Source organism: Plectropomus leopardus, chromosome 23 (genome assembly GCF_026936395.1).
Source record: "Plectropomus leopardus strain MGB_pleo_1.0 chromosome 23, ASM2693639v1, whole genome shotgun sequence".
In the NCBI taxonomy this organism is placed as follows: domain Eukaryota; kingdom Metazoa; phylum Chordata; class Actinopteri; order Perciformes; family Serranidae; genus Plectropomus; species Plectropomus leopardus.
Window position 1 is genome coordinate 14,600,101 of NC_142198.1, and position 27,279 is coordinate 14,627,379.

Below are 27,279 nucleotides of genomic sequence, written 5' to 3' on the forward strand. Positions count from 1 at the left end.
TTAATCATCAAATTCAAGACATCCTTTCTATCAGTTTGTGGTCAGATCAATAAGAGCTGATCAGATTAGACTGATGGATTAGAGGGGCAGCTGCTGCAAAGGCAAATGAAAGCAAACTTTTTTCTACTGCTTACACAGGTTAGAGCCAGCACTGGACCATGATGTGCATGGTTTCCATGGGAATGCAGCACTGAACACTGAAACTATATGAATTAACAAACGGTTAAGTTGCTCTTTTGCTCCATCTGTTTATGCTGACCATGCTCTGCCAAGAGAGATAGAGAGAAAGAGAAAGAGATGCAGCCTCAATACCACAGAAACCCTAACGTGGCGATGGATGCACATGTTGTGGTAGTGCGCCATTAACAAACGAGTGAGTGGAGAACACTGTGATGAATGGGTCAAACAAACACAGGACTTTTACCCAGGAGAACAGTGTTTGTGTCCAGTGCGAAACCAATTGAACTGAACCAATCTGTGCTTTTGTCCAGTGCTATTTATAACAAAATTATCTGTTGTAATACAGTACTAAACAATCAAAAAAAAGTGATAATTTCAACTATTTTAATTACCAACATTTTCTACTGTCCTCTAAAAGCCAGATGCTGTACCTCTAAATTGTCATCTTTTAATAACATTCCATAGGGAAACGGACAACAGACGACACTGATATCTGATAGTACACATTTCTCTTACAAACATCCTCTCAAGCATCACAAACTAATTACAATTCAGCAGGTTCATTAAGAGTTTAATTAGCCAAGAACTATGAGACTGTTTATCAAACCATTAATCGTACACTTTATCTTTCTGAGGAGTCTCTGCAGAATAAACATCCATAAATTTACTCACAATTACAAACAACATAATTATTTTGTAAGGAGAAAGGTTTATGTTGCCATATCAAGATAAACTGCAGAATAAAAAGCATCTCCCTCAATCTCAATCTAATTCTCTGAAGACTGTACAGAAAATGAAGAGAACTGAGCTACAAAACAATGAACCTTTTAATAAAGTTCCTCTGAGTAAGTGAGACAAATACATTCCTGTGCAGCTGCCTGGGGTGAACGGGAGGCCGGTGGAAGACGCTCTGAAATTAACTAAATCTGCTGAATCGAGTAAAACCCAGCTGAGGGAAACACTTTAATTAACACAAAGCGAGTTTCTCCCTCTGCTGATCAACAGACTGAAGACGAGACTGATGCTATCTGGGCCAGCAGCTGCCTGCAGGCTGCAGACGCACAATTGTGGGGTTGCCAGTTTGAGTCCCACACAGGTGGGAAATGTGAAAGGAGAAAGACGCTGTGTCCTGATTCATGGTCATAGAGGCGCCCTTGAGTAAGTCACTTTAAGTGGTATTTTACCATCATTTAATACAATAAAACTGGAATTACTATCTTACAGTTGTGTGCCTCCTTGAGGCAGTCAAGATGCAGCTGAAGTTTACATCCACATCTGTGAAAACACGGATGTTTCACACACATCCTCCCCGCAGCACAGACGATCTATACTAGACATCATATCTAGATATGATGTTGATATTGATGTTGATAAGGGCCAGAAACAAAGTTTATTTGCAGAAGATTATGATGTCACAGTGAAACTGACCTTTAACCTGTCAAATACAAAATGTAAGTACAGATAGAGTAAGTATAGATAGATAGATAGATATACTTTATTGATCTCAAAACTGAGAAATTATCATTTTATCCCATTAGATATCTGTATGAAATTCTGTCATAATTAACAAATTTATTCTTGAGTTATTGCTAAAGCATGTTTTTGTGAGGTCTCCATGACCTTTGACCACCAAATTCTAATCCCTTCTTGAGTCCAAGTGGACCTTTGTGCCAAATCTGAAGGAAATCCCTCTGGCTTTTTTTGAGACGTAACTGACAAGGTCACAGTTACCTTGACCTTTGACGAACTGTGGTCAGTTTATCCTTGAGTCCAAGTGGACTTCTCTGCCAAACTTTAGGAAATTCCCTCAAGATATTCTTGAGTTTACTCATCCACAAAATGAGACAGATACAAAGTCACAATGAGCTTTGACTTTTGATTACCAAATTCGAATCAGTTCAACCTCGAGTCCAAGTAGGAATTTGTGCCAAATTTTTTAAAAATTCCCTAATGGCGTTCTTCAGATATCACATTCACAAGGCTGAGACAGACAGACCTAAGTGTTGTCATGCAGACAATCCCAAAACATTACAATTCCTTCCTGTAGGTTTATGTAAAAAGATAAGAGAGCCAAGACACACGTCTGAATTTTTGTCCCGATACTTCTGATACCCAATTTTAGTCAGTGAACATTTTAAATTCTGTAAAACTCTCTGGGTAGAACTGATTCAGATCATTTTTCTTCTGTCTGCTAGGTGACAAAATCACGCAGACAAGACAAAGCAATCAAAATTAAACGATAAAAGATGCTCATTAAGTCGCAGGAGCCCAAACTAATACTTCTTTGTTGCTTCTTTTGTCTTAAAAAAAACAATAAAAGATTTATTAAATGACTCATTCTTGAAGTCTGGATACTGTTGCAAGATCTGAAAATAAATTAACACAATGAAATTGTTTGTCAAACCTAAATCGCACTGTAAACGGTCTCTTTTCATGTAATTGCTGTTTGTGGTAAAACCCCATCATATCCCTCTTTCTTCTCTCCATCTGCTGTGAGGTTTATGTTTTAACGGCTGAGTAAACTTTATGTTTGTGTCAAAACCAACTTAGTGGATGAATCCCATCCAAATCAGTGCTAATTGGAGGTTGTGTTCAAGTGTGTGTGTGTGTGTGTGTGTGTGTGTGTGTGTGTGTGTGTGTGTGTGTGTGTGTGTGTGTGTGTTTGAGTGTGAAGTCAGTGATCCCCAGGAGGCGCAGCGGTTCTCTAGCAGCCGTCCCACTGCTGTCACATGACAAAGAGGGGAATTAATGAGAGGGAGAAAACCTTAAGGAGGTCTTAAATGCTCTTACATGCACAGGTTCAAATAAGTAAATCTTCAAAAATGACTGTCAGTAGTTTCTATTTCAGTGTTTGGTCTGATCAGAGGAGTAAAATGCAACTGTGATTCCACAACATTCTGCCAAAAGTCAAAATGTCAGGTCGCTTTCCTTCTACTCCACTGCCTTCAGCTCCAGGCCCCCCAGGCTGAGTGTGTGTGAGTGTGCGTGAGTGAACAAGGTTGTCAGACTTCCTTTATCCGGCTTGTTGGGGATTCACACCAGAAATGATACAGCATAAAGTTTTCAAGAGGTGAAAACTAAGCAAGTTACAACAACCCACATCAGGAAATCTTTACTCAGTTAATGCTTTAAGCAGCTTAATAAGTCAAACAGAGGCTGCTATCCAGCATTCCTTCAATGATTTCACAGGCTTGTTTTGGGGATTGTTGCACTCTAAAATGCCTGATTTCACAGCAGTTTTTCTACAAAACTGTGATGCATCTTGTGGTTTTTTTAAGTGATGTTTTCTTGTAGTGAAACTGAGGGGCCAAGCACGTTCCACCACAATGCAAAGCAGTTTAACCCCGCTTTCATGCAGAATATCAGGGTCAGAATGTGAATATGTGAGCAATTTTTTTTTTATCTGATATCCAAATCCTTTTTGTATGTTTTACTATGCTGAATTTTGGGATAAAAAAATACATTTATTTGAATTTTTGGTGCAAAATCTGGTAAAAAAAAAAAATCAAGGAATTCTAAAGAGAAATACACCAAAACAATGATATTTTTCAGGTTGACTCACTTACAGTATGTATATAAGACTTTGACAAGGCTTTTCAGATATGTAGAGCAGGCAGAGATCTGCCAAGTGTACATCTATTTATTATTATTTCACCTATATTTACTGTATAAACTATAACTGGCTCGTTTTCATGCCAGCAGCTGTTGGACCAGCAGCCTATTCAATTTATATGAGTAAAATAAAATGTTATTTTATTAGATGGGGACAATGAAAATTAGCATAGTTCTTATACAACTGATGTGCTGCACATAGATTTTGAAGGTATTGGTAATTTTTAAATCTCTGGGGGGGTTCAAATCCTCTGCAAAAAACTAAGCATCAAACAACTTCCTGTCTTCTGGTGAAATCTGATGCTCAAAATAGTGTGTTTTTTGCATAAATTTAAGCTTTAAATTTGTTAATATTTGACAAAATTGGAGGTGACAATGCACACGTTCTTTATACTGAAGGGGACTGAATTCCCCCTGAAAGCTACACCTACGCCTGTGAATAACTTGAGACGGCTTTGCTGCAGGCACCTGAGGCTGACTTGACACGCTGAACATTTGGGGTGTCCTGCAGCTCAGTAACACAGCATATCACCGAAAGTCAGACAACAGCTACCAAATCTATTGTGCAAAATCAGTTTTTCTCCAATGAACATAACTTACTGAATTCACATTCCTGTGCTGTCATAACAGCAAACTGTAAAAAATTCAAAACTTGACCTAATGAGAATAAAATTCTCAGCATTTCAGGGTCAACCTTGGCCTTACAAAAGCACAGTGGCAAAAAATTCTGTAAGAACATGTTGCTTCCCGCTTCATTCAGGCTCTCCAACAACAGAGTTTCTAGAAGACGCAGACAAATCAGCTCATTTAAAACTTTCAGGGCACATCCAAATGTCAAAAACTTCTTTGGGCGCTGTTCCAGTCAGCACACAAAAGATCCAACAGAGAGACAGATGGAGAACTGATGAGTCAAGCTCATCTTTATTTATCTTTAAAGTCTTTCAGGAAATTTTCTTCAGGATAACACACATTTCGAGGTACATTATAAACTAGGATCGGTATGTCTGAGTGCCCTGTCTCGCCATGCCATGTGAGCAGGGCTGCACAGCAGACGGTCCTTTAGCCCGAGGCCTGTTGGCATGAACAAACACCAGCTTGTTGTATTTCCCTTCCACACAGCAGAGCAGGACTTTATGTCCCCAGAAAATGTCATGTTCAAAAACATAAAAATGGTTTCAATAGAGAAATGTTGATTTCCTAAATAAATGAAGGACAAATCCTTTACCGAGACAGCCAGCGTTTTGATTGAAGTGCAATGAATTAAATTTCTAATGAGCAAAATCGGAATATCAAGACAGCAAAAGATTAAAAAAAACAAACTATTGTGCTCCTCCTACTCCACGCTCTACCAGCAGCTGTCTGTGTAATAAAGCCTTCAAGTATCTCAACTTATCAAATTATCCCAGTTCCAAAAGTGCTCATAAACTACCATTTCAAACAGTCATAATGCCTGTTTGACATCAGTTAAAACACAGGCTGCAAGAGAAACGGAAACAGTCATGATGTCATAGGTCTGTTACACTGTTGAGCATGTTAACTTCATAAAGAGTTTTACAAAGACTTTTATAGACTTTGCACTAAACAGTGGTGGAAGTGTTCTGATCTTTAAGTAAAAGTGGCAACACAGCACAAAAACTCAAAATCTTGGGGCAAAATGTGGCACTTAGGGCCTTCACTAGTGTGTGCAATGCAGCTGGCTTTTCACAAACTGAAATGTAAACCCATCTGCATCAATGTAGACAACTAAAGCAAGTGGCGTAGTTTAATGAGCACAAAAGTCCACTTAGGGTTAGTGGGATGGGAGGTGAGTGGGTCCAACAAGAACAGAACTTTGACTCAGGACACCGATGTCCAAAACCATTTGTGCCACTCAAAACTGGTGTGTTTTTGGTGTCATACCACTGACCTTTCTCTAACTGGATAAGAAAGACATTACGATTGCGCCGCTGCCTGGCCATGTCTAAATTACTGTAGCTTTTATTCAGTTTCCTGCATTAAAGCTGCCAGGGACGCTCTGTGCGTCTCACGGCACATACAATAAACCACCAGGGAAATAAGACGTACAATGCACAACAGCTAAATAATAAGAGCAACAGATGTTTGATAGTAAAATCATTCAAACCAGCATCTGTGTGTGTCACCGTTGTGGGCTCATGGTTTGGGTAATGCGTCCACGTAGATTTGTTTCTGAACACGAGTCCTCTTCAGCTGCCTTTAAGCTCATTTGTTTGGAATGAGTCAAGCATCCGCAGATGAAAGACATCTGTTTATCTTGGCTCTGTGCGCAAAGTATATGGTATTACAGGTCTTGCAGGATTTTGTTGCGGCATTTCATTTATGAGTTTAACTTCTGCCTGACTGGCTGACTAAAAAGTTTCTCCAAGGACGACGCTGAGGCACAGCTGAGTCAAGTGATTAATGCTACAGACTTGAATTGATTTTTGAAAGCAGAAACAACCAAATATCTAATTTGTCTCTCCATTACAGCTGAGTATCTTGTTTATCTTGGCTGAGTGCACATGTCCCACTAAATACACAGTTACTGCTCAACGTTTCACAATCAAACAAATTTCATTCATCTGATCAATAAACATTTCCAGACACAGAACCACCAGAAAACCAGCAGCTTCGAATCTCTGTTACTGTTTATCTGACACACCCTGCTCCCCCATTTTACCAAATACTTAATGATATTTTGTTGAATTTCATATTTGGCATGAAAGCTGTGAGCTAAAAAGTATCATTCAGCACTATCACTGTATGTATAAACCACCAAAACTTAATGAATTATTCAGCCTAACTAGGGGTGTAAATCACTGGTTTCATCATGATGCGATATTATATCAATACTTTGGAGAATGATACAATATTTGCAGATATCACAAAGTCTGCGTCAAAAAACAATATGTGACGATATTGATCGCTTTTTTAACACAGTCAGTTATGGGAGAAGCTTCCATCCCTTTCCTTGCTTTTGGCCAGAAAAGATAAAAACAACCTATACATAATTGGAAATAATTAAAACCATTTCATTCTGTTTGAGCACACTTTCTGGAAAAATGTTTTTCATTTAAATTTTAAACTAGGGCTATCTGACTTAAAGATAAACTTCTCCCAACATCCTCAAAACATGGATTAATAACAAGATCTTTTCACAAAAGTATAAAACTCAGCTCAACAATAACTGTCAAGATCATGTTTCCCCCACATATACCACATGCTAACGTTATTAGCATAAGCCTATAGCATTTTACATTGCACAAATTAGGTTAGCAGCTAGCAGACTTTTCCTCTACTCATAACTAAACCAATTTAAATTTTTTAAATTATATTTCTCTTACTCACCGCTGGTTTGAGCCTTGCGTCTCTCAACAGAACAGCATGGATGAATTTCAGCCTGCTTGCACGTTTTTTTCAGTCAAACATTGTTGAAACAGAGCAGCTAATGTTAGCAAGGAGTTAGCGTCGTGCTTTCTCAGTACAGCTTTTGTGTACACGTGACATGTTCTCTGACAGTTCCTCCGAAAACAAAAAATTTTCACAGTGATGATTTATTCCTGAGTAAAAAGCGTTATCTACAATGTCTTTCTTCTGGCTGCTCACCATCATCTGCCTGACCCCGTGTGACGGTGACACCAAATTTCAAAATAAAGTCACGTGTGAAAGAGGATGATATGGATCGATGTTTTCACTTTGCATCGCTGATATGTGATCGTGGCTCATTAATCGCTACATTACGATGGATCATTACATCCTTAAGCCTAACATGTAAAAATTGAGCACAACAGTTGTAAATATGTGTAAAAATAATGTGCTTGTTGCTTTCTATGTTGGGTTTTTTACTTTTAGTAAATAAATGAAATATTTAGTGGATTTGGTCTCAAATTAGGAAGGTGTCGCAGTACATATAAAACAAACACAGCCACACAGACTTTCTTGGAAAGCCATGTACTTTGGTTTTAACATCCAACTATTCACCGGCATCAACATCTCTGGCATGATTTACAGTACTCTAGACACCATAAAGTTGGCGAAGAATATTTTACATTTCACAAGCTTAAGAACTTGACATTAGGCTACACCTAAAAAAACAAATAATAAATAAATACATTACTGCAAATGCTTTCTAACTCAGTTTCATGTGAAGTTTTCCTTCTGAATATATAACAGAGTATTATTTCAAAGATGGACACCATGTATAATTTCCTGTAAATAAATATTGCAGCATCAACACCATATGTTAAAGCAGCAACAATCAGGATTTTTTCAGGGGGAGCACAGCATGGACCAATTCCTGAAACAGATATCTGCCTCTTAAGCTGCTGAATGCTCCACTATGTTCACCAGCCTATCGCTAACTGTGTCTGTCTGCTATTTGGTGCTGAGCAGGTAGCAAACACCGGGTTTATCACTGTTAAACAGCTTCCCCTGTGCAGCTGGTAACATGGTTGATGAAAGTGAAATAAAACAACAAAGTGACTGTTAAACCAAAGCAATAAGCTGAAAGAGACTATAAATATAATTATTGATCCTTTCATGTGCACATCTGTTTAAATGCCGCAGCTGGTAAAGGTGGGTCTAATTTAAACTGCAGCTTAATCCATAAAAATATGGAATAATTTATTAGTTGACTATATTTTTGTCATAGTACGGTAACAGAGTAAATATGTCACTATGTAGAGTTTGTTTTTTATTGGGGGTGCACATCCCCCTATAAATTTAGATATTTAGAACATGTGTATTTCACCCCCCAACAATAACACGGAAGTAAAAGAGGACGTTTATTTTGATAAAATTAAACACACTGACATCATAAATTGATGCAGATTTGTATTTTTGTGCATGTGAAATAGCTAATGTCCTGGGACGCAAGACAAAATTCAGATTTTTTGCTGATAAAGCGAAATCCAATCAAATAAAGTTAATCAAAATAAAAAAAATAAGTAAAGCAAAAATTGGTGTATAAAAATCTACCAGAATGCAGGAAATTAAAGTAATATTATGCATATTTTAGATTATTGTTGAGTCTCATTTCAAGGTTGTCAAATACTGAAACATTTGGTTGATGGTCGGACCAAAGCACCAACCCAAAATTGCAGCTTCTGACGACTTTGCAATAAAACGCAGTAATCCACTAAAAGATACATAATGTAACTTTAAGTGTTTGACACTCAAAATGTTTCAGTTCAGCAGCCACAGTGGCACATGGACAAAAAAGTTAATTTCTACCCTGTTACATATGAGGTGTCTCAAAAGATCAGTGGTACTATATGCACCTAACCGCTGCAACACAAACACTTTCTACATTGATTTCTAACAGGCAGCAACAAAGGAAACAATGCATCATTGTGCACACTTTAGTGGTTTATAAAAAAGAAAACATTAAAAATCAACAAATCTTTAGACAAAATTGAAAAAAAAACTTTTCTCTTCATAGATTATAAATAGTATTGATGTAAAATACTCCTAAAAAGCCAAGTGTGAGACAGAGGCTTCCCAACGTCTTTGTCATTCGACACGTGACACAAGCAACAATGCGACGCATCCCATCTTTAAAACGTAAAAAAAAAAAAGTATGGAAACATTTTTCATTTGTCAGGACTGCAGGTTTCTTTTTTTGGATTCCCTCCAAAAAACACATAGAAGGCAACATATTGATGCACTAACTCACTTGTCAACACACTTGAGGTGACGAGATAAATGCGGCAAATCGGGAAAGGCACAGAAAACCAACACTCTACCTTTAAAGAAATGCACTCTGAAGGAGGTGTCTGAGCTCTTCTCCTCATCCTCATCATCTCCGGTCCTCCCCTGCGCCGGCGATCGCCTCCTTTTCCAGCGCATCACTATCTATCTATCTATCTATCTATCTATCTATCTATCTATCTATCTATCTATCTATCACTTTGTTAATTTGACTTCACACTCTCCTATAGTCATCTCTCTGTCCACTTGTCCGTCCTCTTGCTTTACTCCCTTGGTCTCCTCCTCCTTGCTCCTCATGTCTCTCTCTCTTTCCCACTCTCTCTCTCTCCTCGTCCTCACCCTTTCTCTCCCCCACCCTCCTCTCACTGCCCCACTCTCTCTCACGAGGTCTCTTTCTAGCAACAGAACTTGCAACAGTGACAGTTCACATGATAACCAAACCCATGCATGTGTGTGTGTGTGTGTGTGCGCGCGCACGCACGTGCGTGCATGCACGTGCAATCTTCCGACATATCTGCAGGCACCATGTAATTCCAGATGTCACGTCAATGTCCGAATCTTGTTTTTGTATATTTATTGTGTGCAGCATTACTCTGCTGTATATGAATCTAAATGCGTGCGTTTGTGTGTGTGTGTGTGTGTGCGTGTGCGTACATCTGTGTGTCCCACCTCTCGCTCGCCACGCTGCAGTCAGTTCTGCTGCGTCAGCCCTGCCCACGCACACACACACACACACACACAGACACAGACACACACACACACATCCGTGGAGACAAATACACCCAGAAACAAGAGGCAACACACAAAGCAACAGATGCTAAAAACACACACACACACCTACGTGCATCGCAACACAAACATCATTGATTTTTATGTCGTACAAAGTAAATTCAGCATTTCTATTTCTTGCTGTCATCAATAGCTTGTGTCAAACACTTTCATCTTACTCAGCGAGTTCCAGTCCTGTCTAGCGTGCGAGTTTATGTAACTCAGATTTATTGGGATTATATTTATGCACTGCTTTTCTTTGCTTCATTTGATTAACAACTGCGATTTAACACACTGTCATTAAAGTCACGATTATACACCTGGAGGATAACTTTAGTATATAATTACTTTTCTGAATAGTTAAATACATTGCGCGTTGGTTTACAAAAAAAAAAAAGAAACTGAGTCGCTGACTGATTATTTGAATCTTCGACATTCCCGAGTAGCCTCAGCGTGATTTGGACTGCAGGAGTTGAATTTTGCTTCTTTCTATTTTTTGAATCTGCACCAAGGGAACATTTTTACCTGTTTTCCTTTCTACTCAGAAACTGTATGTGCCGGCTTCATTACGGAGTGGAAGTACTATAAGTTGCAGGTACCCACTGTATAAAGCACTTAAAATCTGCAGTGTTCCAGCCAAATTCAAGCTCTGGTAGTAGCATTAATAACAACAGACTACAGAATGAGTCAAATGGCTAATGAGTCTGCAAATGAGCATTCAGTGTGAAGATAATGAAAGTGAGGGTGTGATTTTTTTTGCTTTATAGTTTTGAAAATGTGTCTGGTTAAAGAGGATTAAAGTTTAAATTGAAAACCAGTGTGGCAACTTGAAAATTTCCACCATATAATTTGCAGCATTTGAGTTGCAGAGTGAGAGTTGTTGACACTGTCAGTGTCTGCAGTGCAATGAAACATGTAAATAAGCTATGTGTGCTCGTGTGTGTGTATGTGGCAGGGCAGAGTGCCTGCTTCACACAGGGCATTAACAAACTCAGAGGGCAGATAGAGGACATGCAGCAACACACACACACATACCAACACACACACACACACACACACACACACAGGAAAACCCAGACACACAAATATCAACTAATAAGCTGCACAGACGACTGGAGAAAACTCGATTTTATACCAATAAAAACCAACCAGAACTCATCAGGTACAATTACAGAGCAAAAAGCCAGTTAATAAAATATTCAATGATGGTTTGAATAAAGCATCAGAAAATGCTGCACGGATGCAGAGGCATGTGTGAGTCCCCCGTAACCATAGAAACCCTGTCTCGCTGCTGTCAGAGGAGACATGTGGAGCAGAGAAGGCAGATGTTTGTGCACCATGTGAGGCAATAATGAGTCTCTGGCAAACAAACACTGCTTTAAAAAAAAAAAAACTTTTTTAAGAACGACTCTAAAGTATACAGACTGTTTGATTTTGCAGAATATTTCTGTCTTGTAAAATCCAGATGGAGACAGACTGCATCAATATGTAAACATTTTTTTTTATTGTATTTTTTTCTGTATTTTTCTAGTCATGATTCTTGACTTTTGAAGATTTTTAAATGTATTTTCTCTAACTATATATATATATAAATATATATATAAATTATCATATTATATAAAAAAAACAGATAAATGCTTTTAGCAAGTAGCACGGTGACTGTAAGTTAAATGAACAGGGCAAAACAAAGTCATTTAGATTCGACCTCCGACTGAATAATGAATAAAAACGGCAATTCATCAAATATTAAGAGTGACTCATAAATGACACCAAACAACACAATACACAGGGTGTTAATGGCAGACATAGCAGGTCTGTTATTTGTTTACAAACACACACACACACTGTTTATTCACACCACGTCCAAACCGCAGAGCCTCATGGCTGCCAGGTAGTGGGTTGGTAGCAGGAGGCATGTGCGTCCGCACACACACACACACACACACACACACACACACACACACACACACACACACACACACACACACACACACACACACACAGAACCCATCAGGGTGTCCAGGTCCATGTGTTCGGTGTCAGAACTGTGTGTTCTGTTGTTGTATCCTTTTCTGCTAACGCTCACTGGCCCAGCTTCCTCGCCACAACAACACCCTGACGATACGTTCTTCAGTTTTCCTCGTCTACTCTGAACTCTCTGATCCAACAAACCGAAACTAAACTCATGACTTCTTTAGTCATTTTTAAACCTTTATTATGAAATGTTGAGCTCAGTCAGAGGATGTCGCTGCTGAGCTCAACGGCAGTGAACATGCAAAGGTCCAGTGCAGGAATTTTGACTAGCGCAGATGTAACCTAAATTTAAGACAAACAAAGTTACTATTTTTATTTTTGTTAATAAATAAATTTGTAAATGAAGCTTCGCCTTTTTGGTTTGTGCTATTTCAGATGTTTTTTGTTTACAAAAAAGCATGTGATAAATGTACATAAATAGGCGCAGACATTTTGCTGTGCATGTGAAATGAACAATACATACTTTCAGACCATGATGGACATAGGTGTAGAACATAATGATGTCACAGTGAAGTTGACCTTTGACCTTTTGGATACAAAATATTCTTCATTTTTTTTCTAGACAATTTATGCAGTATTTGTCATAATTAGCAAATAAATTCTTAATTTATGGGAAAAAAATGTATGTCTCAGGTCGGCAATAATCCATCCATCTGTCGGACAACCCGAAAACATTACACCTTTATGTGTAGGCACAAAAGCATGCTAAAAGCTTATTCCCCCAAAATGTGTAAGATTTGTAAGAGAAACTGTAAGAACCAAAGATCTCTTCACCACCAAATGTTTTCAGCCTTTGAGTCTGTTTCAAATGTTTTGTCAACATGAGAGAAATGTATAGACTTATAATCTATGTTACAGTATAAATACTTAAATTTCTTGCAGTGACAATTTTGTCAGGATTGTCTCCTTGTGTCCTTCCCTTGTTTGTATCCTTTCCTTCGCTGCAGTCAACGGTAACATACTTTAAAACAAGCACAAGCCTCGATGCACTTACTACAATCCCTCTCTCTTCTGCACTGCATGTAAACCAGGTTACTCCCTCCACAATGAAGTGATAGTCCCCTCTTTCTCTCTCTGATTCAAGCCCAACATCCCCCTACACACACACTCACACACACATAGAGCTCTCTGTCTGTCATCTGGAAGTGATTGCGTCCACCATTACAGCATGCTTTGGCCGACGTGAAGCGTGTTGTTGTTGACAGCCAGCCTTTTGTTACATTACAGCCCTGAGAGCAACACATTCATAAAACCTGCTCGTACTGCGAGCACACGCACATGTGATGCAGTCTGTTAACTCACTCGTAACCACGACAATTATCAGTCAATCACATTACTCCTAATTTACAGCTACATAACCACAAACACAGATAACCACACACAGACACTGAAACATTTACAGGTGTACAATAAAGTTGGGTCAACTGAACATTAAATTAAATATATGTTTTTTACAATTTGTTTTTATTTTCGTATTTTATCCACAAGTCTTTTGTGTTTAATGCTACTTAATGACAGTTACAAAGGCTACTCCTATAAGCAGTTTATAAGCCTTAACCCTAACATTTAAGGTCTGGTCCGATCATCTTCATCACGAAAAGAAACCAAAGTTAGCTGACTGGACACAAACTGTGTTCACACATCCAACCACCCAGCCCAAGTTTCTCCCACAAGGGATTTTATTGCTTATGTTAAAAGCTTTATTGATAACATTTTTTGAAATAATACATCCACAGAGTTTTAAGAAAGCTGCATAATAAAAAATTTGCTTTTCCCATATATACATACACACACACACACACACATATATATATGTGTATATATATATATATATATATATATATATATATATATATATATATATATATATATAATGTTCAATTTCATTTGCTGGGGACAAAATAATTGTTTTGTTTACCACTCTGACATTCGGTCAATGGCCTGTTAGCCAGTAGTATAACGACTTTTTTATGTTGCATTTCGTTGTTGTTAGCAATCAAAAGTTTTCATAATTGCCAATTAACATCTGCTGTTTAACAGTCCAAACAAACTTACGACAACACTAAAATGGCTAGATGCTGTCGTTAAACGCGTTATTAAGGTATAGTTTTGCAACTGTAACAGTAATTCCTTCAATAGTGTGTGTGCAGCCTGTGTCCCCAGTGCAGAGCTCACACTCCTGCAGCAGTAGTCTCCAAAGGAAAGGCAAAGTACAAAAAAATGTAAACATAAAATCTGAAATATCAACAAGGTGCAAATGCAAAATATGCACAATGCAGAAGCAGGTTTACAGTTTACAGATCATTCTTGGTGATGTGTATTTGACATGTAGCTATGTCTGCACGATATCTGAATCTCTGTGTATATGGTTCATGATTTTATGTCCATGATATTGCACATTTTGTCCTTTTATGTCCTGTACCTGTCACGCCAGAGCCGCAGACTTCATGTTATTGTCATGCTTTTGTGGAATTGCCTGCATTTGTCTTCTGATCCGATGACATATTTAGTTGTGTGTGTGTTTGTTTGAGACAGAGTTCATTAAGGTCAACTACTCAAGACCACACACACTAACACACACACACAAATACTATCACTATATCTTTTCTGCTTCGTGTGTAGTCTCTCTTATTGTGTTTACATACTGCTGCCATCATAGACTCATAGTCATCTGCTCTCTCTGAACAATGTGCCACCACTGAGACACACTTTCTGGAAACACACACACACACACACACACACACACACACACACACACACACACACACACACACACACACACACACACACCAAAAACTTCACACTGTCTGGATCCTTAGATCCCTTTTCCTCTCCCAGTCTCTCTCTCTCTCTCTCTTCTTCTATGATAGGAATCTGCTCTGTAGGAGATAGTATAAACTATCTGCATGTTAGCCCTACAGAGAGATGTACACACACACACACACACAGAGAGAGAGAGAGAGAGAGAGAGAGAGAAAGAGAGAGCGAAAACAGAGAAGAAGTCTTGTAAGCATGTTAGACGACAAACTGGAAAATCTGCACACATAAAATAGTTGTAGGAAACTTGCAGAGGAGAGAGTGCTGCTCTGCACATGGACTGTATTTCATTACACACACACACACACACACACACACACAAGCACTGGGCCTCTTCCTGCATTATATCACGGCTGTTACTCAATCTGCTGGACTCCTGTGGTATTTGTTATTTTTCACAGTGTGGGGAAATTGTAAGATTTGGGGATCTTTGTGCTGATCTATCAATCTTTTTTGCTGCTTGCAGAAAAAAATACTACAGCTTCCTTTTTATTCAGTTTCACTTTTTTGTTCATATCAATGTAAACAACATTAGAGAAGGGTTAATACTTTACTCTATCTAGCATTTATAGGCAGTCTGTGAACATATATCACACTATAATGCAGTTGTAAGAGGATATATGTTTATTAATGTATTTGTCAGCGACTATAATTCCTTCTTTGGCACATTTAAGTGGAGGCTGTTGCACAAACACATACAAAATGCTGCTGAAATTATATAATGTACTAGTATAACAACATGTCCACAAGTTAAATGAGTATCAATAGATTTTTTTTTGGCCACTTTAAGGTGGCAGAGCAACATTATCATTCATTAAAAGGTCCAGTGTGGAGGATTGAAGGCGATCTATTGGCAGAGATGGTATTTAATATTCATAATTATGTTTTCTATCATTTTTAATTACCTTAAAACGTGTTCTTGTTACCTTGGGCCGTTTATATCCTCATTCGCCTCATGTTAGCAGGACTATCACACAGTTTATAGACATTCGTCAAGTAGGAGCTACGCAGGTGAAACTGTTTTCATAAACAGACGGTAAACAAGCAAACTAACGGTTACATAACAGCAGATATTTCCTGCAAAGAAGCATGAAGTCGACAGCAAGGGCCTCTGCTTTTAGGAGCAGCAGAAAGTCGAATAATTTTTCACTTAAAGATGAAACAGTTGCATTTGTGTAATTTGTATGTGAGAAGCAGCTGCCCGAAGGTATTTTCACATTATCTCATCTGGCCTCCATTTAAAAGTTGGGACACCCCTGTCACACTTGGCTTATGGGAGAAGTTTCAGATCTGCAACCTCACCACTAGATGCCACTGGATCCTACACACTGGACCTTTAATGCAATAAATGTGTAGGCAAGTTTTTCCAAATCCTGCTGACACGTAAGTTCTATAATTCCTGATATATTCTTAAGATGACAGTCGGCTGACTTTGTAGTTGTTTAATGAGTCTTCAGAAATTACGGTCAGATCTCTGGCCTGGTCCTTAGTCAAATTGGCAACTAAAACCAAGTGCAGACTTTAAATCATTCCCTCCTTGGCTCCAAAAACTACTTCCTCAGTTTTGTCTTGGTTTGACTGAAGTAAATTCTGGCACTAGTTTCCTGCTGCGGCTGAAAATGATGCCATAAGAGAGGTGAGTGAACCAACACAGTAAATATGTGTGCCGGACATCTAAACAATGAGCTATAACTTACTTTAAAGCACCATAAAGCCAAAAAAAGTTGCAGATTCTCATTATTTTTCTGAGAGTGAGACCTTTCAGATTGTCATTTAATGCACTGTTATTTAAAAAAAATATTGATAAAAGTCACTATGAGTGAGGTCGTTTATGCAAAAAAAGGTCTGGCAGAAGCAAAGATGGAAAAATGATGTGCAAGGTAGATACAATATCTACTACAGGTGATGATAAGAGCAACAAAGGTCATTTCCAAATATAAAGCCGACACGTAACTCTAAATCACAGATATATATGACGAGGTTAAAACTCCAGCAACACTTGAAGTATATATAGAAGAACTTTATTGCAAGACTTTTTTTGGTTCATCAGGGTCATCCTCAGCCAAAGCATGTTGGTTGTTTTATAAACTACAAATGTTGCTCAAGTTTTGACCTGTTTGGACTTTTTTTCCTTCTCCATGCACATTGGAAGTAGGTGCAATTGTGCCAGAAGCCTCCATCCTGCTTATACAGTTTACTACAGGTTTTCAAAGACTTTTGATGATCACTTCAGAGTTTGGAGACTTTTTCTCACACAAGAAGTGACAGACTGCATCATAAAACTGAGGAAAATTCAAACAGCTCAGATTATATAACGGCCTGTTATTCAGCTGTCAATCTCTCCTCCTTCTGATCTCCTCATCCTTCCTTCAACTCCCTCCTCTTTTTTTATCTCTCCACTTCTGTCACTTGTCTTTCTCCCCTTTCCTCCTACTTCCTCCCTGCTCTCTCTCTAACTCATATGCTCTTTTTCATCTCTTCTTATACAGTTTTTCACTCCTCCTCCTATTTTTACTACTTTTCCTCCCTCTGTTTGCTCTATAATTCCCAATCTGACAAAGAAAGCTTTACCCAGTCTTGTTCATACTGTACATTTGTTTATATTCCCAGACAGCGCTCTAAACAGTAAGACTACAAGCTCAGCAAAGTGTGTGTAGTGTATCTATGTATGTGTGTGTGTGTGTGTGTGTGTGTGTGTGTGTGTGTGGCAACTCGTTTTACGCCATTTGACAAATCGGTGCCGATATTAGAAAAAGAAAAACGACATGAAGTTCACAGCAGGAGAGTAGGACACACACACACACACACACACACACACACACACACACACACACACACACAGGACATGGTTGTATTTCATAGGCCTACAACAGTACACTCACTCTGGATTGTTGCCATGGTAACCCGTCCAGCCAAAAAATTTGCAGTAGAAGGAGGGGAAATAGATTACAATAATTAAAGAAGTTTTATCCCTTTGGCTGTAAGAATGTGTGTGTGTGTGTGTGTGTGTGTGTGTGTGTGTGTGTGTGTGTGTGTGTGTGCATGACTTGGACCGGGCTCACTGCCAAGACAGGAAGTTGTCAGTAGGTCCAACTCTTCTACCTGAATCTACAACTCGCTTTTGTTTTCAGGGGAACAACAGAACTTTCTCTCTCGCTCTGTTCTGGCCTCAACTGCACACACACACTCACACACACTCACGCACACACACACTCACACACACTCACGCACACACACACACTCACACAGACCTACACACATATTAATGCGCACACACCCCGCAGGAACACACTCCTTCACTTTCAAAAACAAAAAGCAGTGCAAACACTTGGAGCTCCAACTCAAACATTAAACGCAGAACGTCTACTGTGGTTTCTCACTGACCTTGAAAACACACCCTCATATTACATACACACTGATACACACACACAAACACACACACACACAAATGGCGATGTATTTTACTAACTCCCTTAGAATTACCACTGAATTATACAACTTTCTCCAGCCTACCTCATGAGACTGTGAGGACACAAAGCAAACAGTAGACTGATGCATCATTTTGAAACAAAACAGATGAAAAAATGCCAAAATCACATTTATCTTTCTAAAATTCTTAGTCGTGGAGTTAGTGAAATCCTTAAAAGTTTTGGGGAAAACTCAAGGAATTTTGTTGTATGTGGGGAAATCAATTTTTACAGTAATGTTCCTTGGATAAGCTTAATGTGGAACTTATTTTCTATAATTGTTGACAAACATCAGTCCTATACTGCGTCTTTCCAAATAAGTTAATGTTATAGTCATAGTCGAGAATACTGTACCCAAGAGATTCACAAAAAGCCAAAAAAATATTTTGTTAAATGGGCTACAGCTCCTTTTACGACCAGCTGAATCTTTATCCAAACTTGGTGGTGAGTCATCAGGCAACTGGACAATGTGAGCAAGAAACAAGTAACACAGGCAGCACATTGAACGCAAAGGTAAAAAATATCTATTTATGGTCAAATCAGGAAAACAGGATTACTAAACATTCAGATGAGCAAATTTTAGGCAGATGTTATCATTTAAATGGCTGTTTTTTAAAGAATATGCAGATGAGCTTCACTTCTGCCGATTTGGCAACTCTAAATATTGAGTTTAACTAAAAAAAAAACAAAATCAGATTATTAGAAATGTTTTCTGCAGTGTGCTGGAGAGGTGGCGGGAAGCTGCTGACCTGTGAATCACTGCCTGTAGGACGAGAGATGGTGGGGGAGGAGGGGGAGAAGAGAATACTTTGACACTGAAAAGATGTTGAGTCCACGGCCTGAAACCAGCGGGATTAGAAAACATCTCTCAGAATGAAAGCTGGGATGTCTAAAGTCACCCACCGCCAATGAATGCATCATTTTGTCAGGTCAGAACCTGACAATATCTATCTCTAAAAAAATCAGCTGAAAACAAGTTTTCAAAGCTGTTTTTAGAAGGATTTTTCTGCCTCCTGCACGTCAGTGTTCGTCAGACGCACGCTGAGAAGTGCTGGAGGATGATGAGGAGGAAAGGAAAAGAAGAAATGAAGAGAAGGGGAATTACAGAGGGGCCAACCGGGAGGGATACTGAGTCATGAGGTTGATGTCCACCCGTGGGAATGAGGGAGAGGAGAGAGCGGAGGGGAGGAGGGGGAACAGAAAAACAGAAAAAGAGTGATTTAAGTTAAAGACTCTTTCCCAATCAACCACCTGATTTTCATAACAGGTTTGAAAGGAGAATTTAGAGTGAAACATCCCTTGCTTTTTAGGGTAGGAAGGAGAAAACAGATACTGTCACATGCCTAGGTGTGATGGTTAATGCATTTCAGCAGCCTGTTGCAGCAGCTGAAAAAAGTGCTATTATGTAACTTGTTCATTTTACTCTAAGCGCACAACTTTGGCCGGCTGCTCCATTTCTACTTGAGAATATAATTAATCACAATGTTTTTAACCAAATACTTCAATATCGATATTGTGACTATATTGTTGACTATTGGTGCTTTCACAAAATACTTAACAGTGAGATTTTTGCAAATCATGATAACTATTTGCTTGAATGTGTATCACTGAGACCTATTTTCATACTTTTTGCATGAAATGTATTGCTTCAGTTTTTATTTTATGTTTTTATGTTCTTAGGACATGTCTTTTATGTGTTTTATGGTGAAACCGAAGGCAAATTTTCACATTTGTGGACACTAAAGTTCCGTAAATAATCTTCAGAAATGTGGATAGAATGACTAAAAGGATAAATATATATCCAAAATCTAAGATGATATCTAGTCTCAATGGGCCCATGTTGCTTACCCCCAACTAAAACGAAAACTAGGTCACCCAAAATCAAAATAATGTCAAAGCGCTCCTGTGCAACATTCAGGTAAAATGGGAGAGAAAAAAGGGCACATCTAAAACTTAAAAGAGAATCCTCAGATTTCAGCAATTTTTTAAGGATCAAAAGCAATACAGCTAAACTAGAGATTTCATCTTTGTCATTCTTCCTATTGTCAAAAACTTGTGCCAGATGCATAGAAGATGCAGAAAAATGCATTAATCTCTCTTTCACATTTTTTTTTCAGATTTGTAGTTTTCAGACACAACTGACTCAAGAGGAATCACTTCCAGCTCCATTTTATTTTTGTAAAATAATGCAGCTTCTCTGTGATTTGTGTGTATTGAACACTAATTACACTGCTCTCTCTGGGCTGAAACTGATGCACGTTGCATTTCAGGCCACACCCCCTTGGTGATGTCATAGCAGGTGCTCTTCCTTTGACAGCTGAGGGGAAACACCTGCTGTGATATCATTTATTGGGAATAATCCAGAAGAAAAATGTGCTTATCGTTTCAAACCACAGAGAGCAGAATTTAACCTTGGTCTCAGCTGGGACCATCAGACCGAGCCGGGAAACAACAAACTTCAGCAAAAATCAGCTTTAAGAATCAGTTGAGGGTCAGAGGAAGAATGTGGTTTCCCAGAGTATTAAGTTGGAAAAAAGGGACCAAAAAGAAAACACAAAACTTTGGTTCCCACTCACATTCTTGGGATACTCCTGCTGCACTCTCACAGTTAAAGGCAGGAAATAATGCCAGTATGAGAAGCAGAAAGCTAGAGAGGAGGTGTTGCAGAGGACAAACTCCTCGAGTTCAGCCCCCTCTGAGTGACAGCTTCCAGTGGAAACTGGACACACACATGCACACAAACTCTGGCGCTATCAAGTTCTGCAGAGTGATAACGGACTTCCTGTGTATCAGTGCGACTCTTTCCCTGCGCCCTGACTGAAGGAAAGCGGCTCCGATCCCTCCGGCGCTTCACCGTGTCGAGACCCTGGAAGCAGCTCAGGAGATCCGACTCCTGAATAAACTCTAAACTCAGGGTGGAAAAAATCCCCTCATCCAGGCCTGGAACATGTGTTTCAGCTCGGCCTTATGCAACTCTGACCGAGTTTTTTTTTTTTTTTGGCAGGTGGAGAGGGGGATTGTCAGCTGCAGTTATAGGAGAGAATGCACATCCACTATTCACCTAAAAGAATGCGATTTTTTCCCCTTCATTATCAGTTTGACCTGTTTTAAACTGTGACCACGACCTTCTCCCAAAACTTTGCAAAGTACTTTCAAATGACTTATTCTCTGCATCTATAATTACAGTTAGTTTAGTTGTAATCCTGTTGCACTATAAAAAATAATGCAGCACCTTTTCAGAAGAGAACAGCTGGTTAGATGAGGAGACAAAAACTAGGGGTCGACAGATTATCAGCCGGGCCGATAATCAGGGCCAATATTTGGCTTTTTTTGTGATGTTAAAAGTTTCAGTTTTGATGAAACGTTTGCTAAAGGCATTTAAACAAAGTTTTGCGTTGGAGTTTGTTATATCCCAAATTCTAAATATTGACAGAAAGATTTTTATTTTCATTGTAAATGCATATCGGTTCCAAATATCGGTTAACGGTCTCATTAACTACTAATAATCTATATCGATATCAGTACAATATCGGTCGACCCCCTTAAAATAGCACAGTTTATGTTGTTTTGTTTGTTTATTTGTTTGTTTTGGTAGATGTGTATTAAAAAGTTGTATTCTACTTATACAGTCCTTTGTCCCATTATGTAACAATAAAATATTTTTTCAAATACATTTTTTTAACCTCTGTTCTTAATTTTGTGGTTTCTGGTGGTGGTTTCTCCTATTCACAAAACCCTGTTCGTATTATCATAGATGGTAAATATGGCTCATTCTCGGTTTCGGAAATATCTAATTCTGTAAAGAATAATATTGTATGGTGTCTGTGTGTTGTGTTAAAGTATAATATTCATAAACAGGCGGCTGTGAGGGTCAAAAAGACCTTCAGTTACCTCAAGGCAACAACAAGTAAGGCAAAAGCGTTTGCAGAGTGGAAACTGGAGTTTGGAGGAAAACTCAAATCTTTAATCCTTGTTATTCTTTTGCTGAAAGTTAGATCAATGTCTTTCATATTTGCTGAGACAGTAGGAGGCAAAACAGAGGATGATGATGAGAAATGAAGGCTCGTGGACGGCTCTATTGATTGTTTAGCCATGTGCCTCTGCCCACATGTGAGTGATACAGAAAGAACCCACACAGAATTTAGAAAAAGTGAGGAGGAGAGTGAGGAGTTTTGCATCTAATACAGATGATCACATGTACAGAAATTCCTCTTCTCGATCCTTCTCTCAACACACACACACACACACACACACACACACACACACACACACACACACACACAAACACACCACAGGCTAACATGGGTGAGTTCCTCCCAGTAAAGTAACCTTTAAGACGAGCTGCGTTTTGTTTTATCTTTCTTCCTCTCCTCTTTCCAGCTCTACATCTGGTCTGTGTTTAGAGGGACTTTCTCTCTTATCATACTGTACATGCTCTAACACACATATACACACACACACCTCACACACTCAAACTACTCACACACACACTGTTGACAGCCTCATAAACTTTCCTTCACAGTCGGCTCACCTTGTTCGTTCGCTCACTTTTGAGCTGTAACGCAAACAAAGACAAAAATTATGTGCAAACTTTGCAGAGTCAAAAACAGGCTGGAGGCTACAGTGCCAATCTCCCATCATGCATTTGGGCAGCATCACCTGAGCTGTTGTCAGCTAGAGGTACATGCATCCTGGTGAGCTCAGCTACATCAGAACAAGTGTCAATATAAGCGGAGAGTTAAAGGGCAAATCCACTCTAAAATGAGACAAAGCTGCAAAAAAACATCACTGAGTATTGTTGTGTATTGATGTTATATGGATCAGTATTGATTGTGTTGTATTGTAAGGTAAAATAATGTATCACAAGGCCATTGTAAATCATTGACTGTTATTGTGAGATTCTTGCAGGATCCTTGAATGCTTAAAATAGTGACTCTACTGTCGACTACGTGGTGACCTGCACACAGAAAGCCACACGTATGAAAGCAACCAAAACCAGAAGTCCATTCAAAGTGTCAGAAAGACCACAAGCTTCTGATTTAGTGGAAGTTTCTCTGGAGACAAGCCGTAAAAACTCTGAGATGGATGACTGAAAAACGCTGCCTCCCGTTGAAGACTGCCTTTGAAAGCACAGCATTGTTCTGATAAAGTTGATTATAAATTTTATAACACCTCAATTTCTACAACTTCAGGTCACGGCACTGACTTCTCCATTTAAGGATCAACACTTGAATTAAATCGTCTCAAAAAATGCAATAAGATCTGAAAAAAAACACTAACTGAAACAATTTGGTACAACAGTCATAAAATACAAAAATATCAACAAGTTAGGGAAAGACAACATAAAATCTGTAGTTTTACAATAATAATAACAAACAATACAGTCTGTAAATCCAAAAGTTAGTGTTTGTTTAATGTCTGACAGACATTTCTTACCCCAAAACAGATTGATTTTGAATCCTAAAATGTGCCAGAAAATGACTTAGTCAGCAGAAACTTAAACAAATTTAAAGGGGACCTATTATAGTCATTTTCAGGTTTATTTTTGTTTTAAAGATTTCTACGAGACCATATTTAAATGCTTTAATCTTCACATTTAATTTTCTCACACTGTGTGTGCTGGAACCCCTGTTTTCACTCTCAGTTTGCTCTGATTGGCCAGTGTTTACCTGGTCAAAGCAGTCATGGATATGCCAGCATCGGAAAATAGCAGCACTTTCTAAAATAAACAATAATCAATAAAAGCTTCAAAACACAACTAGTCATGTTCCAACAGGATTTCAAACTGAAATCAGGGAGAAATTAACAACATCAGCAAGAAAAATTGCATTTTTCCCTAACGTTAGCACGTAGCTACAAGTAGCAGTGTATACTTGCAGCCGGGAAATGGCTCAAACTGAGTATAAGGTCACTTTCTCTCATTAAAAAATCACCAATAAAAGCTTCTAACACAGCTGGACATGCATTTCAGCAGGAATATCATCTGAGATCAGGGAAAATTACTGTCTGCAATGAAAATGACAGGATTCCTTGATGTTAGCCTGTTGCTACATGTAGCAGTGTAGGCTATGAAATATAATGACTTGCAGTAGTTGACCATAAAAAGAAACCTGTCACGAATTGACGTCAGGTTGTCTCGAAAACCTTGGAAACAGTATTCAGAGCAACCTGCAGCCTGAGGTTTGTGCCAACAGTTATTACTTTTGCACAAGTTTACCTCATTATTTCAAACTTTGGACATGTTTATGAACATCCAACACCGTTGCATCAGGCTAAATGTGACAGAAAATAAGAAAACGCATCATCGGTCCAATTTAAATATCTCCTTTTCTATGTTTGAAGACATATAAAAACTATTTTGAATAATAATTTGAGTCTGATGTGTTTTTTTCCACAAAAAGGTTTCATTATTTTGTTACAGTCGACTTCTCCCTTATTTAAAGCCACAGAAAGCATGATCATGCAAATTTTGTTCATTTCAAACAGCTGGACACAAGATGTCTCTGGACGAACACTGCCTTCCAAACTAGTGTCTATGTCAGAAAATCCCGCTCATACAGTACATGCATTAAACTGAGATTTAGTACAGAGAAACTTTTCCTCTGTCAGCAGGAGAATGAGAAAACATCATTTTAGTGCACATGCATCATTCAAACATCCAAATGAAGTAACAACAAGCAGAACATGTTTGACTTTATCTTGAGCATCATCTTGAATCTCAACTCTGGTGCTTTGAACTGCAAACTCACTCTGACTCCAAAACTGTGCGATAAAGTCCACAGATATTAAAGAGACAAATTCACAGAAAAGCAGGAGTTAGAGGAAAGGTGAAGGTAAGGGGGCCAAATTGACAGGTAGAGAGACAAAACTCCAAAACAGGCCTGACATCTCTGAGTGCACATTCCACTCTGCACGCCCACAACTTGCTGCCTTCAGGAGCATCTTGTAAATCTGCACATGCACGAACCAAAGCCACACAAAGTCACTGCTAAAACTGGTCAGAAAAAGAGATTTTCTCTCTGTTGAACCAACGAGTTTAAAAACGGCAAAACAGTAACAAAATATTACCTTCAACTCCATTATTGACATCCTCACATGCTCTCCATCCCCTTTAAAGTCACATATTGACAATTAATTCAAGTTTTCTACACTTTTCCAGCAGAATTCAACCACTTTTTGGATATTTTTTTTATGCTTTAAGTGTAAAATGCTGATATTTCCTGCAGCAACTGAAGGCAGGACACATCTCAGCCAGCTGACAATAACAAACTCTCCTATAATAAACCTCTCACTTACTCACACCCTAAATAAATCTGAAGATGGAGCCTGCATGTGACACTGTTTGCACTCATGGTGAGTCATGACTGAAATAACAAAACCACAAATCTCTCCAGTAAAGCTTGACATCTGGGGGCTGATATCAGAAAGTTTGACACCACTGAGTGACTCTACCAGACTCAAAAAGCTGCTTTAACCCTCCAGCTGCAGCTGTGTAAAGTGACTCCAGGTGTGTGCGTTTTGAAATTCCTCTTACTTCTTGGTGGAGGCTTGCTGACCAGCTCCGCGACGTGCCTCTGCAGCCGGACCACTCTGCCCTCCAGCGCGCCCGACCGGTGGCACACGGACACCAGCTCTCCCTCCAGCTCCTGCAGGATGCTCACCGAGTGCCGGGACAGATCCGAGAGCTGCCGGAGCACCGAGCACAGGGTGAAGCCGCACACGTCCGCCAAGTCCCCGAAAACCTCCGCCTGCTGCCGCGGACGCGCCTCCAGCAGCAGCCTCCTGCCGTCGGGCTTGCACACATCCTTCGGAAGTATCGTCCGTTTGCAAAAAGGCATGATTACTCCCCCGCCAAAAAAAAATAACAAACTCCGCAGATAGTCAAGTTATATTCCTGTGGTCCTTCTCCCTGCGTTTGGCGCACGGACGCATGCTATGAATCCTCCGGGAGGGAAAACTCCGCCGCTGTTGGAGACGCTTGGAGCGAGTTGCGCGTCGTGCGCCCTCATTGTTTTTGACTGCGAGCGAGCTTTTCTCTCCCTTTTTTCGGTGGAGAGACTCAGCTGCTGTGATGACTGGTGTCAAATTAAACAGAGTGTAACACCCAAAACATCCGGTACGGACTTTCAAAATCAAAACCTGAATTCATGTTTTTAAACTAGTAATCCAAACAATGGAGGATGCCACAATGGATTCAAGCAACTGTTTGCTTGAATTTTGTGCTTTTTATATGAACCCTTTTATATGAAATGTAGTATTGTGTATTTTCTGTTTTGTTTTTAATCGTATTTATTTTTTGTATAAAGGCCATTGTCTGTTTTTAATGTAGTATGCTATGGACCTTTTTCTGTATACTTAATAAAGTCATAATTATTATTATGATTATTATTATTATTATCATAAAGAGTTAGGTATGCAGTTTATCAAATTGTCATTTTATTCAGTATCTACACCAGAGGTACCCAACCTTTTTTGACCCAAGATCTACTTTTCAAGTAGCCAACCTCCCGAGATCTACCAGTCCAGCGTCAACATCGCAAACTCACACACATCGTTTCCAGCCTGCAGTAACTAATCTCACAACACTTTTTCTTGTTGTCACACAACCACTAAACATCACATCACAAACTCTCAAACACACACACACAGACAAATTCCCCTCACACAGTTGCCAGTTTGCATAGTGTGCTGTAGC

General features: G+C 39.0%; 1 protein-coding gene across 2 annotated transcripts in view; it reads right to left on the bottom strand.

The window, feature by feature from the left end:
- The window catches only part of nhsl2 (NHS-like 2), a 160,623-nt gene extending 133,750 nt beyond the window's left edge, over positions 1 to 26,873 (bottom strand). The window contains exon 1 of one of the 2 annotated variants that reach the window (XM_088073943.1): positions 26,119 to 26,873. In XM_088073943.1, the coding sequence (XP_087930069.1) occupies positions 26,119 to 26,422 (304 nt within the window). In that variant the 5' untranslated portion in view covers positions 26,423 to 26,873. Of the gene's footprint in view, positions 1 to 9,533; positions 9,785 to 26,118 lie in introns of those variants that run through there. The other variant, XM_088073945.1, reaches the window with a different exon arrangement.
- Between the last annotated feature and the right edge of the window lie 406 nt (positions 26,874 to 27,279).